The 16,207-nt window shown below is 54.8% G+C and overlaps 2 protein-coding genes across 2 annotated transcripts; one reads left to right on the top strand and one right to left on the bottom strand.

The window, feature by feature from the left end:
- The first annotated feature begins 954 nt into the window (after positions 1–954).
- Positions 955–3,860, top strand: GDF15 (growth differentiation factor 15). Its single transcript, XM_012443596.3, has 2 exons — positions 955–1,263; positions 2,965–3,860. Exons 1-2 carry the CDS (start codon positions 987–989, stop codon positions 3,612–3,614), a joined length of 927 nt encoding a protein of 308 aa, XP_012299019.1. The 5' UTR covers positions 955–986; the 3' UTR covers positions 3,615–3,860.
- A 2,552-nt stretch (positions 3,861–6,412) lies between these two features.
- Positions 6,413–14,316, bottom strand: LRRC25 (leucine rich repeat containing 25). The gene is made up of 3 exons (XM_012443503.3): positions 14,143–14,316; positions 12,867–13,660; positions 6,413–6,861 (listed from the first exon to the last, which is right to left on the bottom strand). Exons 2-3 carry the CDS (start codon positions 13,649–13,651, stop codon positions 6,723–6,725), a joined length of 924 nt encoding a protein of 307 aa, XP_012298926.2. The 5' UTR covers positions 13,652–13,660; positions 14,143–14,316; the 3' UTR covers positions 6,413–6,722.
- Positions 14,317–16,207: the final 1,891 nt, after the last annotated feature.

Raw genomic sequence — 16,207 nt, 5'->3', positions numbered from 1 at the left:
ATAAGGAAGTGGGCCAAAGTGCAGCCTGATTAATGCTTAATTACAACGAAATTTCTGTCCAGAATTATTCTTTTTTTTTTTTTAGAGACAAAATACTGCCAACATGCCCAGACTTGTCTTGAACTCCTGGGCTCCAGCAATCCACCCACCTTGGCTTCCCAAAGTGCTGAGATTATTGGCATAAGCCACCATGCCTGGCTCCCAGAATTATTAATCCTGTAAAGATAGCTCAAGGCGAGCTCTGAGCCAGATGGGAGGATGGGGTTTGGGAGCTTAGCCTGTAGGCTGCTTAGCCTGGAAAGCAATGTCAGAGAAGACTTTCTGGAAGAGGGGCTTTTTGAGTAGTGTTTTGAAGAGTAAGTAGGAGTTCTCCGGATGAGGATGAGTAACTACAATAATACCGAGTTTATCAAGCACCTCCTATGTGTCTGGCCCTGTGCCTACACACCTCATTTGACTACCTCTCCAGTGAGAGTCTCTGTCTATGTTTTTCCGGTGAGGAAACAGGCATGGCAAAGAGGAATGACGTGTCGAGGTTGCCCTTCCAGGCTCCATCTAGCCCTTTCTCCCCTGCTTCCTTTGGTTTTCACCATCTTTAGCCTTTGATCCCAACCAAAAAGAGAAGAGAGGAAATCCCATGGGCATAGACAGCCCCCTCAAACTCCTGCCTGGAATTTTTCACATAGTAACAATGTCTTTTTTTCTCAACAAGACTCCCAGGCTGGAATGGTGTGCTCATTTCAAGGAAGAGGATACTGAGGGTCAGAGAGGTGCCCTAGCTTCGCTAGAAGCACCCCCGCCCAAAGATCCTCCCGCCAAATACATCCCCAGACCCCGCCCAGCTGTGGTCACTGGAGTGTTTACTCTGCAGGCAGGGGCAGGAGGGCGGGACTAAGCAGGCGGGGGGCGGACAAAGTCCGGGGACTATAAAGGCCGGTCCGGCAGCATCTGGCCAGTCACAGCTCAGAACTGCAACCAGCTCAGCCATGCCGAGGCAAGAACCCGGGACACTGACCGGCTCTCAGATGCTTCTGGTGTTGCTGGTGCTCTCGTGGCCGCCGCATGGGGGCGCCCTGTCTCTGGCCGAGAGGAGCCGCGCAAGTGTCCCGGGACCCTCAGACTTGCACTCCGAAGACTTCAGATTCCGAGAGTTGCGGAAACGCTACGAGGACCTGCTGACCAGGCTGCGGGCCAACCAGAGCTGGGAAGATTCGAACGGCGACCTCGTCCCGGCCCCTGCTGTCCGGATACTCACGCCACAAGGTAAGTGAAATCTTAGAGATCCTCTCCCACCCCCGAGCATCCCCCATATCTAACCAGTGCTTCCTTGCCTTGAGATGCCCAAACCCACCTTTGAACCTCAGTTGCCCCGCCTGTGCCCGGGGTAGGAACATCCTGGACCCCCTTAGGTCTGATGGGGTACCCGATGCCTGATCTGCACCCACAGCGTGGGAGGTTATAACCCATCCCTAGATTGAAAATGGGGAAATTGAGGCACACGGATGCCAGGGACCCCCCTGAATGTGCATGGTGCCTGGAAAACTCGGGGTCGGGTGTGAGGTGTGGAGTATGGGGTGTGGGCATGGTCCCTGCCCTGGGCTGGGTCCAGGATCCAGGAGAAAGGACGGGGGAGTGGTGCATGGATAGAGGTTTGTGATGGGCAGAGCCAGCTGGCACTGGTTCTGAATCTGATGCAACTGCTTGTTAAGGCACTGCTAAAGTCACGTGCAGCGAGTGCCTTGTTAAGGGGGAGGAGACTATTTTCCCCATCTCTGTACCTTCCACGGAGGCTCCAGGGGTGCAGGGCACCGGATGAGGTCTGGGCTGTGCTAGGACCCAGGAGGGGGTCAGGTAGAGGAGTGCCCTCTTAGCCTGCCCTAAACCCATCTGTGCTGTGTGACTCCAGGCAAACCTCTCACCCTTGCTAGGCCTAGCAACTAGCTTAGAGCACCCTTAAACCCCAGTCTTCCCAGTCTCCCTGACACTTGTACCAGCCTGAGGGGCTATGATTCTTAGAGGCTTGGTACTCTTCATTTCTCAGGATTACGCCTGTAATCCCAGCACTTTGGGAGACCGAGATGGGAACATTGCTTGAGGCCAGGACATTGAGACCAGCCTGGGCAATATAGTCAGACCCCATGTCTAATAAAAAAGCTTAAAAAAATTAGTCGGATGTGATGGTGCCTACCTGTAGTGTCAGTTATTCAGGAGGCCGAGGCAGGAGGATCACTTGAACCCAGGAGACCGAGGCTGCACTGAGCCATGAGCGCGCCACTGCACTCCAGCCTGGGCAACAGCAAGGCCATAATTAATAAATAAATAAGTGAAGTAAGTGAGCTTTTGACTGCCAGAAGAAAAGCAGGCCATGGCTGGAATCTCAGACTGTCTAAATATCAGATATACATTAATTCCTTCAAGTATTTACTAAGCATCTATTGTGTGCCGGAAGCTGAGTCTAAGTAGGGAATATGAATGATTCACAACGAAATAAAACAGGGTGCTTCCAATTTTAGGCAGGCTGGAAGGGAGAGGAGGAGCCAGCTGTGCTGAGATTCAGAAGGAGAAATGCTTTTTTTTTTCCGAGAGGGAGTCTTCCTCTGTTGCCCAGACTGGAGTGCAGTGGCGCGATCTCAGCTCACTGCAACCTGCGCCGCCCGTGTTCATGCGATTCTCCTGCCTCAACCTCCCGAGTGGCTGAGATCACAGGCGCCAGCCACCACTCCCGGCTAATTTGTTGGTATTTTTAGTAGAAGCGGGCGTGTCACCATATTGGCCAGGCTGGTTTTGAACTCCTGACGTCAAGTCATCCGCCTTCATTGACCTCCCAAAGTGCTGGGATTAGAGGGGTGAGCCACCGCGCCAGGCGGGGAAAAATGCTCTTGGTAGGGGAAATAAATTGTGCAGAGGCGCCGTGGTGGGATCCAGCTTGACCTGTGGGTGACCAGCTTCTCTGTCTTCCCACAGTGCGCCTGGGGTCTGGCGGTCGCCTGCACCTGCGCATCCCCCGGGCCGCCCTGCCCGAGGGGCTCCCCGAGGCCTCCCGGCTTCACCAGGCTCTGTTCCGGCTGTCCCCGACGGCTTCAAGGTCGTGGGACGTGACGCGCCCGCTGCGACGTCAGCTCAGACTTGCAAGACCCCAGGCGCCCGCGCTGCACCTGCGACTGTCTCCGCCGCCGCCGCCGTCGGACCAGCTGCTGGCAGCGTCTCGGTCCGCACGGCCCCAGTTGGAGCTGCACTTGCGGGCGCGCGCCGCCAGGGGGCGCCGCAGAGCGCGTGCGCGCGACGGGGACCACTGTCCGCTCGGGCCCGGGCGCTGCTGCCGCCTGCACACGGTCCGCGCGTCGCTGGAAGACCTGGGCTGGGCCGATTGGGTGCTGTCGCCGTGGGAGGTGCAAGTGAGCATGTGCATCGGCGCGTGCCCGAGCCAGTTCCGGGCGGCCAACATGCACGCGCAGATCAAGACGAGCCTGCACCGCCTGAAGCCCGACGCGGTGCCAGCGCCCTGCTGCGTGCCCGCCAGCTACAGTCCCATGGTGCTCCTGCAGAAGACGGACAGCGGGGTGTCGCTCCAGACCTACGACGACCTCTTAGCGAAAGACTGCCACTGCGCATGAGCAGCCCTGCTCCGCCACCGTGCAGCTGCGCGGGGGTGCGGCCTCGGTGGTCCCGGCCTGTGGAATGGGCTCCAGGGTCCTGGGACACCCGATTCCCGCCCAAACAGTTGTATTTATATAAGTCTGTTATTTATTATTAATTTATTGGGGTGATCTTCCTGGGGACTGGGGGGCTGGTCTGATGGAACTGTGTATTTATTTAAAACTCTGGTGATAAAAATAAAGCTGAAAGCTGTCTGAACCGTTCTCTGTGGTGTCCAGGATAAGGGAAGGTGACCTTGGGAAGATCCAGGGGACCTGGGATGGGGTGAGTGGAAAGACTCAAGGCATGAGTGGGAAGGTGTTCTCAGGGATGCCAGGACACCTGTGAGCTCCAAGAGCAGCCTTGGGCATTCCCGACCCTCCGTCTCTATTTCTCTATCTCCCTGCTTCTGTTTCTTTTTTATCTTTTTTATTTTATTTTATTTTATTATTTTTTAAGATTCTGTTGCCCAGACTGGCGTGCGCTGGCACAATCATGGCTCATTGCAGCCTCAACCTCCCGGGCTCGGTCGATCCTCCCACCTGAGCCACCTGAGTAGCTGGGACCACAGGCACCCGCCACCATGCCCGGGGAATTTCTGTATTTTTTGTAGACACTGGGTTTCGCCATGTTGCCCAGGCTGGTGTTTCTGTTTCTGAAACAGCTGAGACCTGACTTCAGCTTCCCTCCATACCTCCATCTTTCCTCATTCCTCAGAACTTCCCTTTTTAGGGGCTGAGGCAGAGATATCTGTCTCTGTCTCTATCACCATCCTGTTATATCTTCCCACATGGGAGTCACCTTTCCATACAGGCAGCTCACAGCCAAGTCTATCTGCCACCAAGTGCCTTGTTTTGCAGCACTGTCCCCAACCTGAGGGGTGAGTTCATCACCCCTCCTGTTTGTGGCACTTCCATGTTAGTGACACCTCATTCTTTCATATATAAAGAGCAGGGAGAAACAAATAAGTTGTGAAGAATATTTTCATACACAACACATCTCCGAGGTTACATATACTTCCTGTTTAGGATCTTGGAATTCCGAGGTGTGCTGAGTCCAGCCCCCTCCCCACACCAAACTGCCTGTCCACCCCGAGTCTGAGAGGAATGGTGATGGGTGTCTTGGGGGACAGAGTACGCACTTCCAGCAGTGAGGTATATCTGCTGGGAATGCCACCACCCAGAAGCCACCCTGAATGACTGCAGGTGCCCATTAACATATTCAGTGAGTATACCCACCTTACGCCAGGCCCCGGGCACAGCAGTGAGAAGACACACCAGAACCACCCCATGTTTCAAAGCACGGCTGAGTGAGCGGCCCAGGAGTTGGAGGCTGCAGTGAGCTATGACAGTGCCACTGCAGTCCAGCCTGGGCAACAGAGTGAGACGTGATGTCTTGGAAGAAGTTTCAGAGTGAGAAAAAGTGGAGGCGGGTGGCATTCTGGGTGAAAGGACTGGTGCAGGAAAAGGAAAGCTTCCGGAGGGAGGTGGTGTGGTCGGGAGGAGGCTCAGGGGAGCAGCACGGGGAAGGGCAGTGAGGTGGGCGGGGCTGGGTCACACAGGCCCCAACACCAGGCTGAGGGTCTGGGACAATAGGGAGCCATGGAGGGTGTGGAAGCAGGGGAGGGGCAAGATCTGATTCATGAGTTGTAAGATGGAAGTTAATGACGTCTGGGAGTCATTCACTCTGCCTGAGAAGAAACCAGGGACGGCTTCTCAGAGGAGGTGGCATTGCACCGGGGCCTTGAAGAACTTTCTCAAAATATTAGAGCTAAAGATATATATATCTATAATGGGGCAGGGCGCGGTGGCTCACGCCTGTAATCCCAGCACTTTGGGAGGCCAAGGTGGGTGGATCACTTGAGGTCAGGAGTTTGAGACCATCCCGGCCAACATGGCGAAACTCCGTCTCTACTAAAAATACAAGAATTAGCCGCGTGTGGTGGCAGGTGCCTGTAATCCCAGCTACTCAGTACGCTGAGGCAGGAGAATTGCTTGAACCTGGGAGGTGGAGGTGGAGGTGGCGGTCAGCTGAGATTGCACCGCCGCAATGCAGCCTGGGAGACAAGAGCAAAACTCCGTCTCAAATAGAAAAGAAAAAGAAAGAAGAAAGAAAAGGGAAGGAAGAAAGTAAGGAAGGGAGGGAGGGAGGGAGAAAAAGAGGGAGGGAGGGAGGGAGGAAAGGAGGGAAGGAGGGAGGAAAGGAGGGAAGGAGGGAGGGAGGGAAAGAATCCAGGCATGGTGGCTCACACTGAAGAAAGAAAAGAACAGCAAGAAAGCAGGAAGGAAGGAAAGAAGGAAGGAAAGGGAAGAGAGGGAGGAGGAAGGAAAAAGAAAGAAAGAAAAAAAAGGAAGAAGGAAAGAAAGAAGCTGGGCGCGGTGGCTCACACCTGTAATCCCAGCATTTTGGGAGACCGAGGCAGGTGGATCGTCTGAGGTCAGGAGTTCAAGGCCAGCCTGGCCAACATGGTGAAACCCCATTTCTACTAAAAATACAAAAATTCGCCAGGTATAGTGGTGGGCGCTGTAATCCCAGCTACCTGGGGAGGCCGAGGCAGGAAAATCACTTGAACCCAGGAGGCAGAGGTTGTAGTGAGCCAAGATTGCGCCACTGCACTCCAGCCTGGGTGACACAGTGAGACTCTGTCTCAGGGGGGAAAAAAAAGAGGGATGGGGTGGGGAGCAATTTGGGAGTCTTGGATGGAGACTTGGTCTTGGAGCTCACAAATCCTCACCTTGAGGAACCCACTCACCCTGAGCCAGCAGCCTCACCAGCCTCACCAGCCTCAAAGCATTTATTGAGCATGGCCGGCGCAGCCACAGGAGGGTGACGACAGGGTTCACACAGTGACCCTCCTGTCCCCTTGTTGGGGGTCTCTCCTCCTCCCCCTCTAGGAGCCGAGGGGGCTGAGGAGTGGCGTGGGGGATGGGGAGGGGGGTGGCAGAGCCCCCCTGGGGCCTCAAAGATAGTCCTTTCCTGTCCTCATTCTTCAGATGGGGAAACTGAGGCCAGAGAGGGGTTGGAATGCCCCGAGTCACCCCGCAAGGACTGGAGCAGGTCTGGGTGGAGGTTGGGACATCTTGGGCTCAGCGCCCGGGGATCACGTACTCCTCGTCATCGACTGGGGCCCGGCCCAGTGACCGCAGGTTGCAGTAGACAGGCTGGGAGGTCAGGTTGATGTCCTCGTAGTTCATGTAAAAGTCACTGTCCTCTGAAGGGTGAGCCCTGTGGGGACAGACAGACCAAGGGTAGGTGGGGAAGGAGGAGGACTCGGGGCAGGCACATGAGCTTCGAGAAAGTTCAGAGTGGGCCAGGTCCCGCGGCTCACGCCTGTAATACAACACTTTGGAAGGCTGAGGTTGGTGGATCACCTGAGGTCAGGAGTTTGAGACCAGCCTGGTGAAACCCCGTCATTTTTTTTTTTTTTTTTTTTTGAGACGGAGTTTCGCTCTTGTTACCCAGGCTGGAGTGCAATGGCACGATCTCGGCTCACCGCAACCTCCGCCTCCTGGGTTCAGGCAATTCTCCTGCCTCAGCCTCCTGAGTAGCTGGGATTACAGGCACGCACCACCATGCCCAGCTAATTTTTTGTATTTTTAGTAGAGACGGGGTTTCACCATGTTGACCAGGATGGTCTCGATCTCTTGACCTCGTGATCCACCCACCTCGGCCTCCCAAAGTGCTGGGATTACAGGCTTGAGTCACCGTGCCCGGACTATTTTTTTTTTTTTTTTAAACAAAGTCTTGCTCTGTTGCCCAGGCTGCGGCACAGTGGCACGATCTCGGCTCACTGCAACCTCCGCCTCCAGGGTTCAAGCAATTCTCCTGCCTCAGTCTCCTGAGTAGCTGGGACTGCAGACATGCGCCACCATGCCTGGCTAAGTTTTGTAAATGCAGTAGAGATGGGGTTTCACCATCTTGGCCAGGGTGGTCTTGAACTTCTGACCTTGTGATCCACCCACCTCGGCCTCTCAAAGTGCTGAGATTACAAGTGTGAGCCACCGGCAGCCATCCGAAACCCTGTCTTTACCAAAAATACAAAAGTTAGCCAGGCACGGTGGTATACATCTGTGGTCCCAGCTACACTCAGGAGGCTGAGGCAGGAGAATCGCTTGAACCCAGGAGGTGGAGGTTGCAGTGAGCTGAGACTGCGCCACTGCACTCGAGCCTGGGCAACAGAGCAAGACTCTGTCTCAGAAGGAAAAAAAAAAAAAGTTTCAGAGTGGCTGAGTCCACCCTGAATATTTACATAGGGGAAACTGAGGCACGGGGTAGTGTTCTGACTCCCAGCCAGCCCCACCCCTGAGGAAGCTGGGGGAGGGGAGTGATTTAGGGAAGGTTCTGGGGATTAACGCTGCGGTCAGAGGACCCTGAACCCTTTTTCCTTCCTTAAAAATGAGATAGCGGCCAGGCACAATGACTCATGCCTGTAATCCCAGCATTTTGGCAGGCTGAGGCAGGAGGACCACCTGAAGCCAGGAGTTTGAGACCAGCCTGGGCAACACGGTGAGACCCCTCGTCTCTACAAAAAATAAAAGCATTATCCAGGTGTGGTGGCGGGCACCTGGAGTCCCAGCTACTCAGGAGGCTGAGGTGGGAGAATCGCTTGAGCCCAGGACGTGGAGGTTGCAGTGAGCTGTGATCATGCCATTGCACTCCAGCCTGGGTGACAGAGGGAGACCCCATCTCAAAAAAACAAAAATTGAGGTAGCTGTTCATTTTTACATTAAAATCTAAATTTTTATTTCCTCTTGAAAAATCGGAAGCTCTGGCCACGTCGGTCACATGGTCACAAGAGGCTGCAGCACGCTGTCTGCTCCTTCAGATGGGAGACGTTTTCACCACCGAAGCAACTGACTTTGCGGCCCTCATATACAAAAGTAAGTCTCGGAGCCTCAGTTTCTGCATCCATAAAATTGGTCGAGGAACAGGGAGTCACTTAGGAGTATCTGTTAAGATCAGCAAAACCCCCAGAGAAGGACTTTCCTGCCTCCTGAACATTCTTTTTTCTTTCCTTTTTTTTTTTTTTTTTGAGATGGAGTCTCGCTCTGTCCCCCAGGCTGGAATGCAGTGGTGCGATCTCGGCTCACTGCAACCTCTGCCTCCCAAGTTTAAGCAATTCTTCTGCCTCAGCCTCCTGAGTAGCTGGGATTACAGGCGCACGCCACCATGCCCGACTAATTTTTGTATTTTTAGTAGAGGCGGGGTTTCACTGTGTGTTGGCCAGGCTGGTCTCGAACTCCTGACCTCATGATCTGCCCTCCTCTGCCTCCCACAGTGCTGGGATTACAGGTGTGAGCCACCATGCCAGGCTGCCTCCTGAACATTCTAACTCCACCCCAGCTCCTCTTGTAAAAAGGGCCAGAGGGCTAGGCACAATGACTCACACCCAAATCCTAGCACTTTGGGAGGCCAAGGTGGGCAGATCACCTGAGGTCAGGAGTTCAAGACCAGCCTGGCCAACATGGTGAAACCCCATCTCTACTAAAATTACAAAAATTAGCTGGCTGTGGTGGCAGGCGCCTGTATTCCCAGCTACTCGGGAGGCTGAAGCAGAAGAATTGCTTGAACCCAGGAGGTGGAGGTTGCAGTGAGCCAAGATCATGCCACTACACTCCAGCCTGGACGACAGAGCAAGACTCAGTGTCAAAAAAAAAAAAAAAAAAGCCAGGCGCAGTGGTTCACTCCTATAATCCCAGCACTTTGGGAGGTCAAGGTGGGTGAATCACCTGAGGTCAGGAGTTCGAGACCAGCCCGAGCAACATGGAGGAAACCACGTCTCTACTAAAAATACAAAATTAGCTGGGTGTGGTGGCGCACATCTGTAATCCCAGCTACTTTGGAGGCTGAGGCAGGAGAATCGCTTGAACCTGGGAGGCAGAGGTTGTGGTGAGCTGAGATCATGCCACTACAGTCTAGCCTGGGCGACACAGTGAGACTCCATCTCAAAAAAAAAAAAAAAAAAAAGACAAAAGGGCCACTTTGGGTAAGCAGCATCTATCAGTCATTTACACTCTAGTATGAATTGCCACCAATACCTAAGTGGTTGTAGAGAGATGAACAGGACTGGGACTCAGGGTTTGTTTCCTGCCTTTTTTGACTGGCTATGTGACCTTGGACAAGTCATTTCCCTGCCTCCCAGAGCCTCCATGTTTGTAACTGTAAGACGTAGGGTGGATGGTGGCTCACGCCTGTAATCCCAGCACTTTGGGAGGCCAAGGTGGGTGGATCATGAGGTCAGGAGATCGAGACCATCCTGGCCAATATGGTGAGACCCATATGTTTTATGTTTCTACTAAAAATACAAAAATTAGCCGGGCATGGTGGCAGGTGCCTGTAATCCCAGCTACTTGGGAGGTTGAGGCAGGAGAATCACTTGAACCTGGGAGGCAGAAGTTGTGGTGAGCTGAGATGATGCCACTGCACTCCAGCCTGGGCAACAGAGCAAGACTCCATCTCAAAAAAAAAAAAAAAAAAGGTAAAAAGGGCCACTTTGGGTAAGCAGCATCTATCAGTCATTTACCCTCTAGTATGAATTTGAGACAGAGCGAGACTCTGTCTCAAAAAAAAAAAAAATGTCGGCCAGGTGTGGTGGCTCACACCTGTAATCCCAGCACTTTGGGAGGCTGAGGTGGGCAGATCACCTGAGGTCGGGAGTTCGAGGCCAGCATGACCAATATGGTGAAACCCCATCTTGAAAAAAAAGATGTAGGGTGGAAATGACACATTCGATTGTAAACACAGTGCTTCTGGAGGCCAGGTATATGAAGGAGGCTGATCTGGTAACCTCGGGACAGGGAGGCCGCAGTGAGCATCAGAGCAGAAGCTGCCTTTGTGCGCCGTGTCTTCAACACCCTGCCGCAGACCACTTCTGCTTCTGAGCCGCGTCTGCATCTGCTTTGCATATTCCCTCCTTCTCCACCAGTGGTCTCCCGGTAGCCTCCCCGCCTCCTGGCATGAACTGTACTGTCCAAACACAGCCCCGACCCACGACGTGGCCCCTTCCAGCTCGGTCCTCCCTGTTCCCCCCAGGCGGACTCGGCTTTCAAGTCACCCGTCTCAAAAACCATTCACAGCAAATTCTCTGTTCTTTTCCACCTCTGGGTCTCTGCCCCCGAGCGGGATCCCACCCCTTGAAATTCCCTCCACTCCCTTTTCAAACCCAGAAAAGCTTTTTTTTTTTCTTTTTTTTTTTTTGAGACAGAGTCTCACATTGTCACCCAGGCTAGAGTACAGTGGCGCCATCTCAGCTCACTGCAACCTCCACCTCCTGGATTCAGGCGATTCTTCCTGCCTCAGCCTCCTGAGTAGCTGAGATTACAGGCGCCCACCACCACACCTGGCTAATTTTTGTATTTTTGGTAGAGACAGGGTTTCACCATGTTGGTCAGGCTGGTCTTGAACTCCTGACCACAGGTGATCTGCACGCCTTGGCCTCCCAAAGTGCTAGGATTACATGTGTGAGTCACCACACTCACCCCCGACCTAGAAAAGTTCAACTCATTTGTCTAAGCCCAGCAAAATCATCTAGAGGCTGGCTGCGGTGGCTCACACCCATTATCCCAGCCCTTTGGGAGACTGAGACGTGAAGATCGCTTGAGGCCAAGAGTTTGAGACCAGCCTGAGGAACATAGCAAGACCCCATCTTTACAAAAAATACAAAAATTAGGCCAGGCACGGTGGCTCATGCCTGTAATCCTAGCACTTTGGGAGGCTGAGGCGAGTGGATCACGAGGTCATGAGATCGAGACCATCCTGGCTAACACAGTGAAACCCCGTCTCTACTAAAAATATTTTTTAAATTAGCTGGGCATGGTGGCACACACCTGTAGTCCCAGCTACTCGGGAGGCTAAGGCGGGAGAATCATTTGAACCTGGGAGATGGAGGTTGCAGTGAGCCGAGATCATGCCACTGCACTCCAGCCTGGGCAAGAAGAGCAAGACTCCGTCTCAAAAAAAAAAAAAAAATTAGCTGGGCGTGGTGGCACCCGCTTGTGGTCCCAGCTACTCGGGAGGCTGAGGCTGGAGGATCACTTGAGGCCAGGAGTTTGAGGCTGCAATGATCTGTGATCGCACCACTGCAGCCTGAGTGACAGTGAGACTATCTCAAAAAATAAATAAAAAAAAAAGTCATCTAGAATGAGACTTTGTAGGGCATCTCTTTAGCATCTCATGTGTGTCATGGGGACATGGGGGGCTGTCCCTATTCTATGGAGACGTAAATGGAGGTTCAGAGACAGCCCTGGGTCACACGGGATCTGGGCTTACACTGCTGACGGCCACCACAGAGCCCCAACTCTGCCCAAGCAGTCACCTCCTCTCTCCCCATCCTTGGCGGCCAGAAACTGGGTTTACAGGTCATGAAGTGGAAGTCTGTGCCATATATGGGAACTCGCTTAATTCTTACCCCGACACACTAAGATGAGGGCTGTAATTCTCCCCCACTTTATCTTATATTATTTTTGAGATGGAGTCTCACTCTGTCACCCAGGCTGGAGTGCAATGGCGTGAACTCGGCTCACTGCAACCTCTGACTCCCGGGTTCAAGTGATTCTCCTGCCTCAGCCTCCCCAGTAGCTGGGAACACAGGCACCCGCCATCATACTTATACAAAATAATTTTTGTATTTTTAGTAGAGATGGGTTTTCACTGTGTTGGCCAGCCTGGTCTTGAACTCCTGACTTCAAGTGATCTGCCTGCCTTGGCCTCCCAAAGTGCTGGGATTTCGGATGTTAGCCAGTCTTCTCCCATTTTATAGGTGAGGAAACCGAGGCTCAGAGAAGTAAAGCTACTTGACTGCAAGTGGCAGAGCTGGGATTTTTTTTTTTTTTTTTTTTTTTTTTTTGCTTTTTTTTTGAGATAGAGTCTCACCCTGTCACCTAGGCTGGAGTGCAATGAAACAATCTCAGCTCACTGCAACCTCCGCCTCCAGGGTTCAAGCGATTCTTCTGCCTCAGCCTCCAGAGTAGATGGGACTACAGGCGCGGGCCACCACGCCTGGCTAAATTTTTTTCTTTTTTTCGTATTTTTAGTAGAGACGGGGTTTCACTATGTTGGCCAGGCTGGTCTCGAACTGCTGACCTCATGATCCACTCACCTCGACCTCCCAAAGTGCTGAGATTACAGGCATGAGCCACCGCGCCCGGCAGAGCCGGGATTCGAACCCGGGTGGTCTGGGTGTGGTGCTTTGCCATTCGCCACTTTGGCAGGTGTCTTCGTGGGTTACTTACCCCGGTCCGGCCCACTGGTGCTCGGCTCCTGGCTGGCCCACAAACATGTTTTCATAGTCAGGAGTGGAGGGGCGGGGTGGGGTGACCGCCTGGGGCTTGCGGGAGTTGCGGCTGCTGTACCGTGGCTGCAAGCCTGAACCGGGCTTGGGCCCATCCTGAGCAGCCCAGGGCTTGTCCAGGGCCGGGCTTCTGGCCACGCGGCGTCGCCGCCAGAGTCTCCAGGCCAGCAAGGGGCCAGCGATGGCAAGCCCGAGAAGCAGGCACCCGCTGGCCGCCGCCGCCGCGATGGTCGCAGGGCCCAGGCCGGGGGCGCAGCTGACCTCCAGGAAGGCGGAGAGGTTGCGCTGGGAGCCGGTGGCTGTGTCCCAGCAGAGCAGGGGCGTCTGACCGGAGCAGTTGTCACTCCGGACCCGGTGCCAGGGCGCCAGGGCGCAGCCGCAGTCGGCCTGCAGGTCCAGCTCGCAGCGGGCGGCCAGCGCCCCGTCCACACGGGACAGGGGGTTCTGCAGCACGTTCAGGAGCTGAAGCCTCCGCAGGCCGGAGAAGAAGGTCGCTGGGAGCTCCCGCAGCCCGTTCGCAGACAGGTCCAGGAGACGCACTTCGCGGGCCCGCAGGGACTGGTTCTGGGGCAGGCTCAGGCCGAGGCCGCTGAAGTTCAGGCACGTGTCGCTGAACTCCGTGTTCCAGTCCACACCCGCGGAGGAGACGGCGCACGACAGGTCCCGGCCGTCCGACTCCGGCAGCAGCAGCGGCAGCAGCAGCGTCCAGGCCAGGGCGCCCCCCATTCAAGCCACCTACACGGAGACACCGGAATCCGAGCCCCGACCTCAGCGCTGCGGCCGCCCTCGCCTTCACCGCTGGAGTTTACTATTGGAGCTCAGACCAGCGCAGGCCGCTTCCGAAATGGGAAAACGCAGGCCGGGTCTGGTCGCCTCCTCGGGCTGGTTGGCTGCCTCAGTTTCCCCTTCTGGGGCATGGGTAGGTAACCCCGGTGCCTAGCGGGCTTCGAGGGCGAGGAGGAGACCTGGTCCCAGTTAACGCCTTCTGCTATGTCCTGGACGTTTTTGGGCGCCCTCTTTGACCAGGACCGGGCCCTATGCAAATAGGCGGTTGCCTTGGAGACGGCCCCGCCCCCATCCCGCTCCCCCGTCTCTCCCAGAACGCGGGTCGCTTGGAAGCCCTGGGTGGGATAGGGGGAGTGGGGGCTGCTGAAAGGCTCCCCCACGCTCTGGTTGGCGTCCCCGCACAGGTGCAAGTTCTAGAACCTCGGGCCTACCTTTTGGGTCCCACTGCCACGCTTTTGCCTTGGCGATGCTGGAAAAGCCACAGCACCCAGGGGCTGCGTCCTGGCGCACCTGGATACCGAGTGCAGCGGCCAGCACCCTCCGCGGCACTTCTGGGGTCCCTGGCGTTCCTCTGGCTCTGCACCAGCGACTCAGCAGAGGGAAGAGGAACTGGTATCTGGGTGGAGAGGAGAGGGGAAGAATGAAGACAGAGACCCGCCTTCCTGCAGGGCCTTAAGGTTCTCACGGGAGGGGGAAGGCGAGGGGGAGGGGCGGCCCAGGGTCCCACTTCCCTCTTGAGAGAGCCCAGTGACTTCATGTCCCCTATTACCACCCCAACTGACTGCCACCTCAGCTCGCTTCCAGATCTCAGCTCAGTTGACTCCCAGCTCATGCAGTTATTTATTCATTCAACAAATATCACCCACAATGGGCCCCCAAGAAGGCTTAGCCCTGGCCAGGTCCTCAAGGAGGTGTCTTAAGAGAGGGCAGAGCTAGACACAGACACTCCTAGTGCCATGCAGTTAAGGAAGGTCCGGAGGGAAGGACAGTGTCCTGGAAGCTTCCTGGAGGAGGAGGCGTTACAGTTGGGGCTTCAACGCATGAGTAGGAGTTCTCCAAGTTTCCCCAAACCTATCATTGGCTCTCCAAGCTCCTCCAAGCCTCTCCTACTGAGTTCTTGCATAATGGCACCTCTATGCTGGAGGGGACAGTCAGGGGGGTCCCAGGAGCTTGGGAAAATGTACCTGCCTGGAATAGCATGGTTAGGAGTGGAGAGGATAGCTGGGCGCGGTGGCTCACGCCTGTAATCCTAGCACTTTGGGAGGCCGAGGTGGGTGGATCACCTGAGGTCACCATCATGGTGAAACCCCATCTTTAAAAAAAAAAAGGAGTGAAGAGGATAGAAGGAATTGGCGGTGGGGAAGGGGTCACGTGGAGCCAAAGCTGGTGTGTGTGCAGAGGGGCACTGGCTGAAGAACTCCCTCTGGAGTGAACCTGGTGTCTGGGTGGGCAACATGGGGAGGAGGCTGAGGTCCCAGAAGCAGATGGGGGCCTGAGGCAGACTGGAGGGGTATTAGTGACAAAAGTGAGACTGAGGAAGGGGCTGGGAGAAGGTCTCTCCTGAACCTGGTGTCAGGCAGACCAGGTTCCAACCTCCGCCAGCCCCTGACTCACGGTGCCCGCTTAATTGCGCTGTGCCTCCGTGTCCACAGCTGTCAAATGCGCAGCGGCTTCTCTAGGACCTGGGGAGCCGGGAGTCTACTCCCCCACACTTTCCCTCTCCTCAGCCTCTGGCCTTTCCCTCTCCCAACTCCAAGAAATGGTCAAAGGCTTTGAACTGAGACCTTGAAGAAAAAGCTGGAAACCGCTCTTCCACAAGTCCTGCCGAGTGCAGTGGCTCACACCTGACATCCCAGCACTTTGGGAGGCTGAAGTGAGCAGATCGCCTGAGCCCAGGAGTTCGAAAACAGCCTGGCCATCATGGTGAAACCCCGTCTCTACTTTAAAAAATACAAAAATTAGCCGGGCATGGTGGCGCACCCCTGTAGTACCAGCTACTCGGGAGGCTGAGGCAGGAGACTCGTTTGAACCCAGGAGGCGGAGGCTGCAGTGAACTGAGATCACTCCACTGCATTCCAGCCTAGGCAACAGCACAAGACCTGTCTCAAAAAAAAAAAAAGAAAAAAGAAAAGAAAAAGCTCATTCCTAATAAGAAAACTGCAAATCACAAACTGTCTTCACCGATCAGATTGGCAAAAATCCAACAGTGCAATGATCTTCCGTGCCAGTCGGGCTGTGGGACGTGTCCCTGGTGCAGCCTTGCTGGAGGGCGCCGTGGCACAGGCCACCGGAACGACAAACTCATGCGCCTGCTGACACAGCAGGCCCGCTTCTGGGAATTCCTCCCTGCACATTTGCATGTTTACAGTGTGAACTGAGGAACGAGTAAGAAAACGTGGCTCATTCGTACAGGGGGATATGATTCAACCACGAAGAAGCCCTGAGCCACGCTACAGCTGGAACGAAACTAGAGGGCGTTGCGTTGAGTGAAAGAAG

The sequence above is a fragment of the Aotus nancymaae genome, unplaced genomic scaffold (genome assembly GCF_030222135.1).
Source record: "Aotus nancymaae isolate 86718 unplaced genomic scaffold, 86718_ANA_hifiasm-v0.15.2.pri h1tg000028l, whole genome shotgun sequence".
NCBI classification, from domain to species: Eukaryota; Metazoa; Chordata; class Mammalia; order Primates; family Aotidae; genus Aotus; species Aotus nancymaae.
Note: the sequence above shows the minus strand (reverse complement) of the source record. Positions and strands in the feature narration are given on the sequence as shown.

Excerpts from the sequence above, each read along its gene's own strand:
- GDF15 (XM_012443596.3), top strand. The coding sequence starts at position 987 with ATGCCGAGGCAAGAACCCGGGACACTGACCGGCTCTCAGATGCTTCTG. Across the intron at positions 1,264-2,964 it reads CCGGATACTCACGCCACAAG|TGCGCCTGGGGTCTGGCGGT; the intron begins GTAAGTGAAATC and ends GTCTTCCCACAG.
- LRRC25 (XM_012443503.3), bottom strand. The coding sequence starts at position 13,651 with ATGGGGGGCGCCCTGGCCTGGACGCTGCTGCTGCCGCTGCTGCTGCCG. Across the intron at positions 6,862-12,866 it reads CACCAGTGGGCCGGACCGGG|GGCTCACCCTTCAGAGGACA; the intron begins GTAAGTAACCCA and ends CTGTCCCCACAG.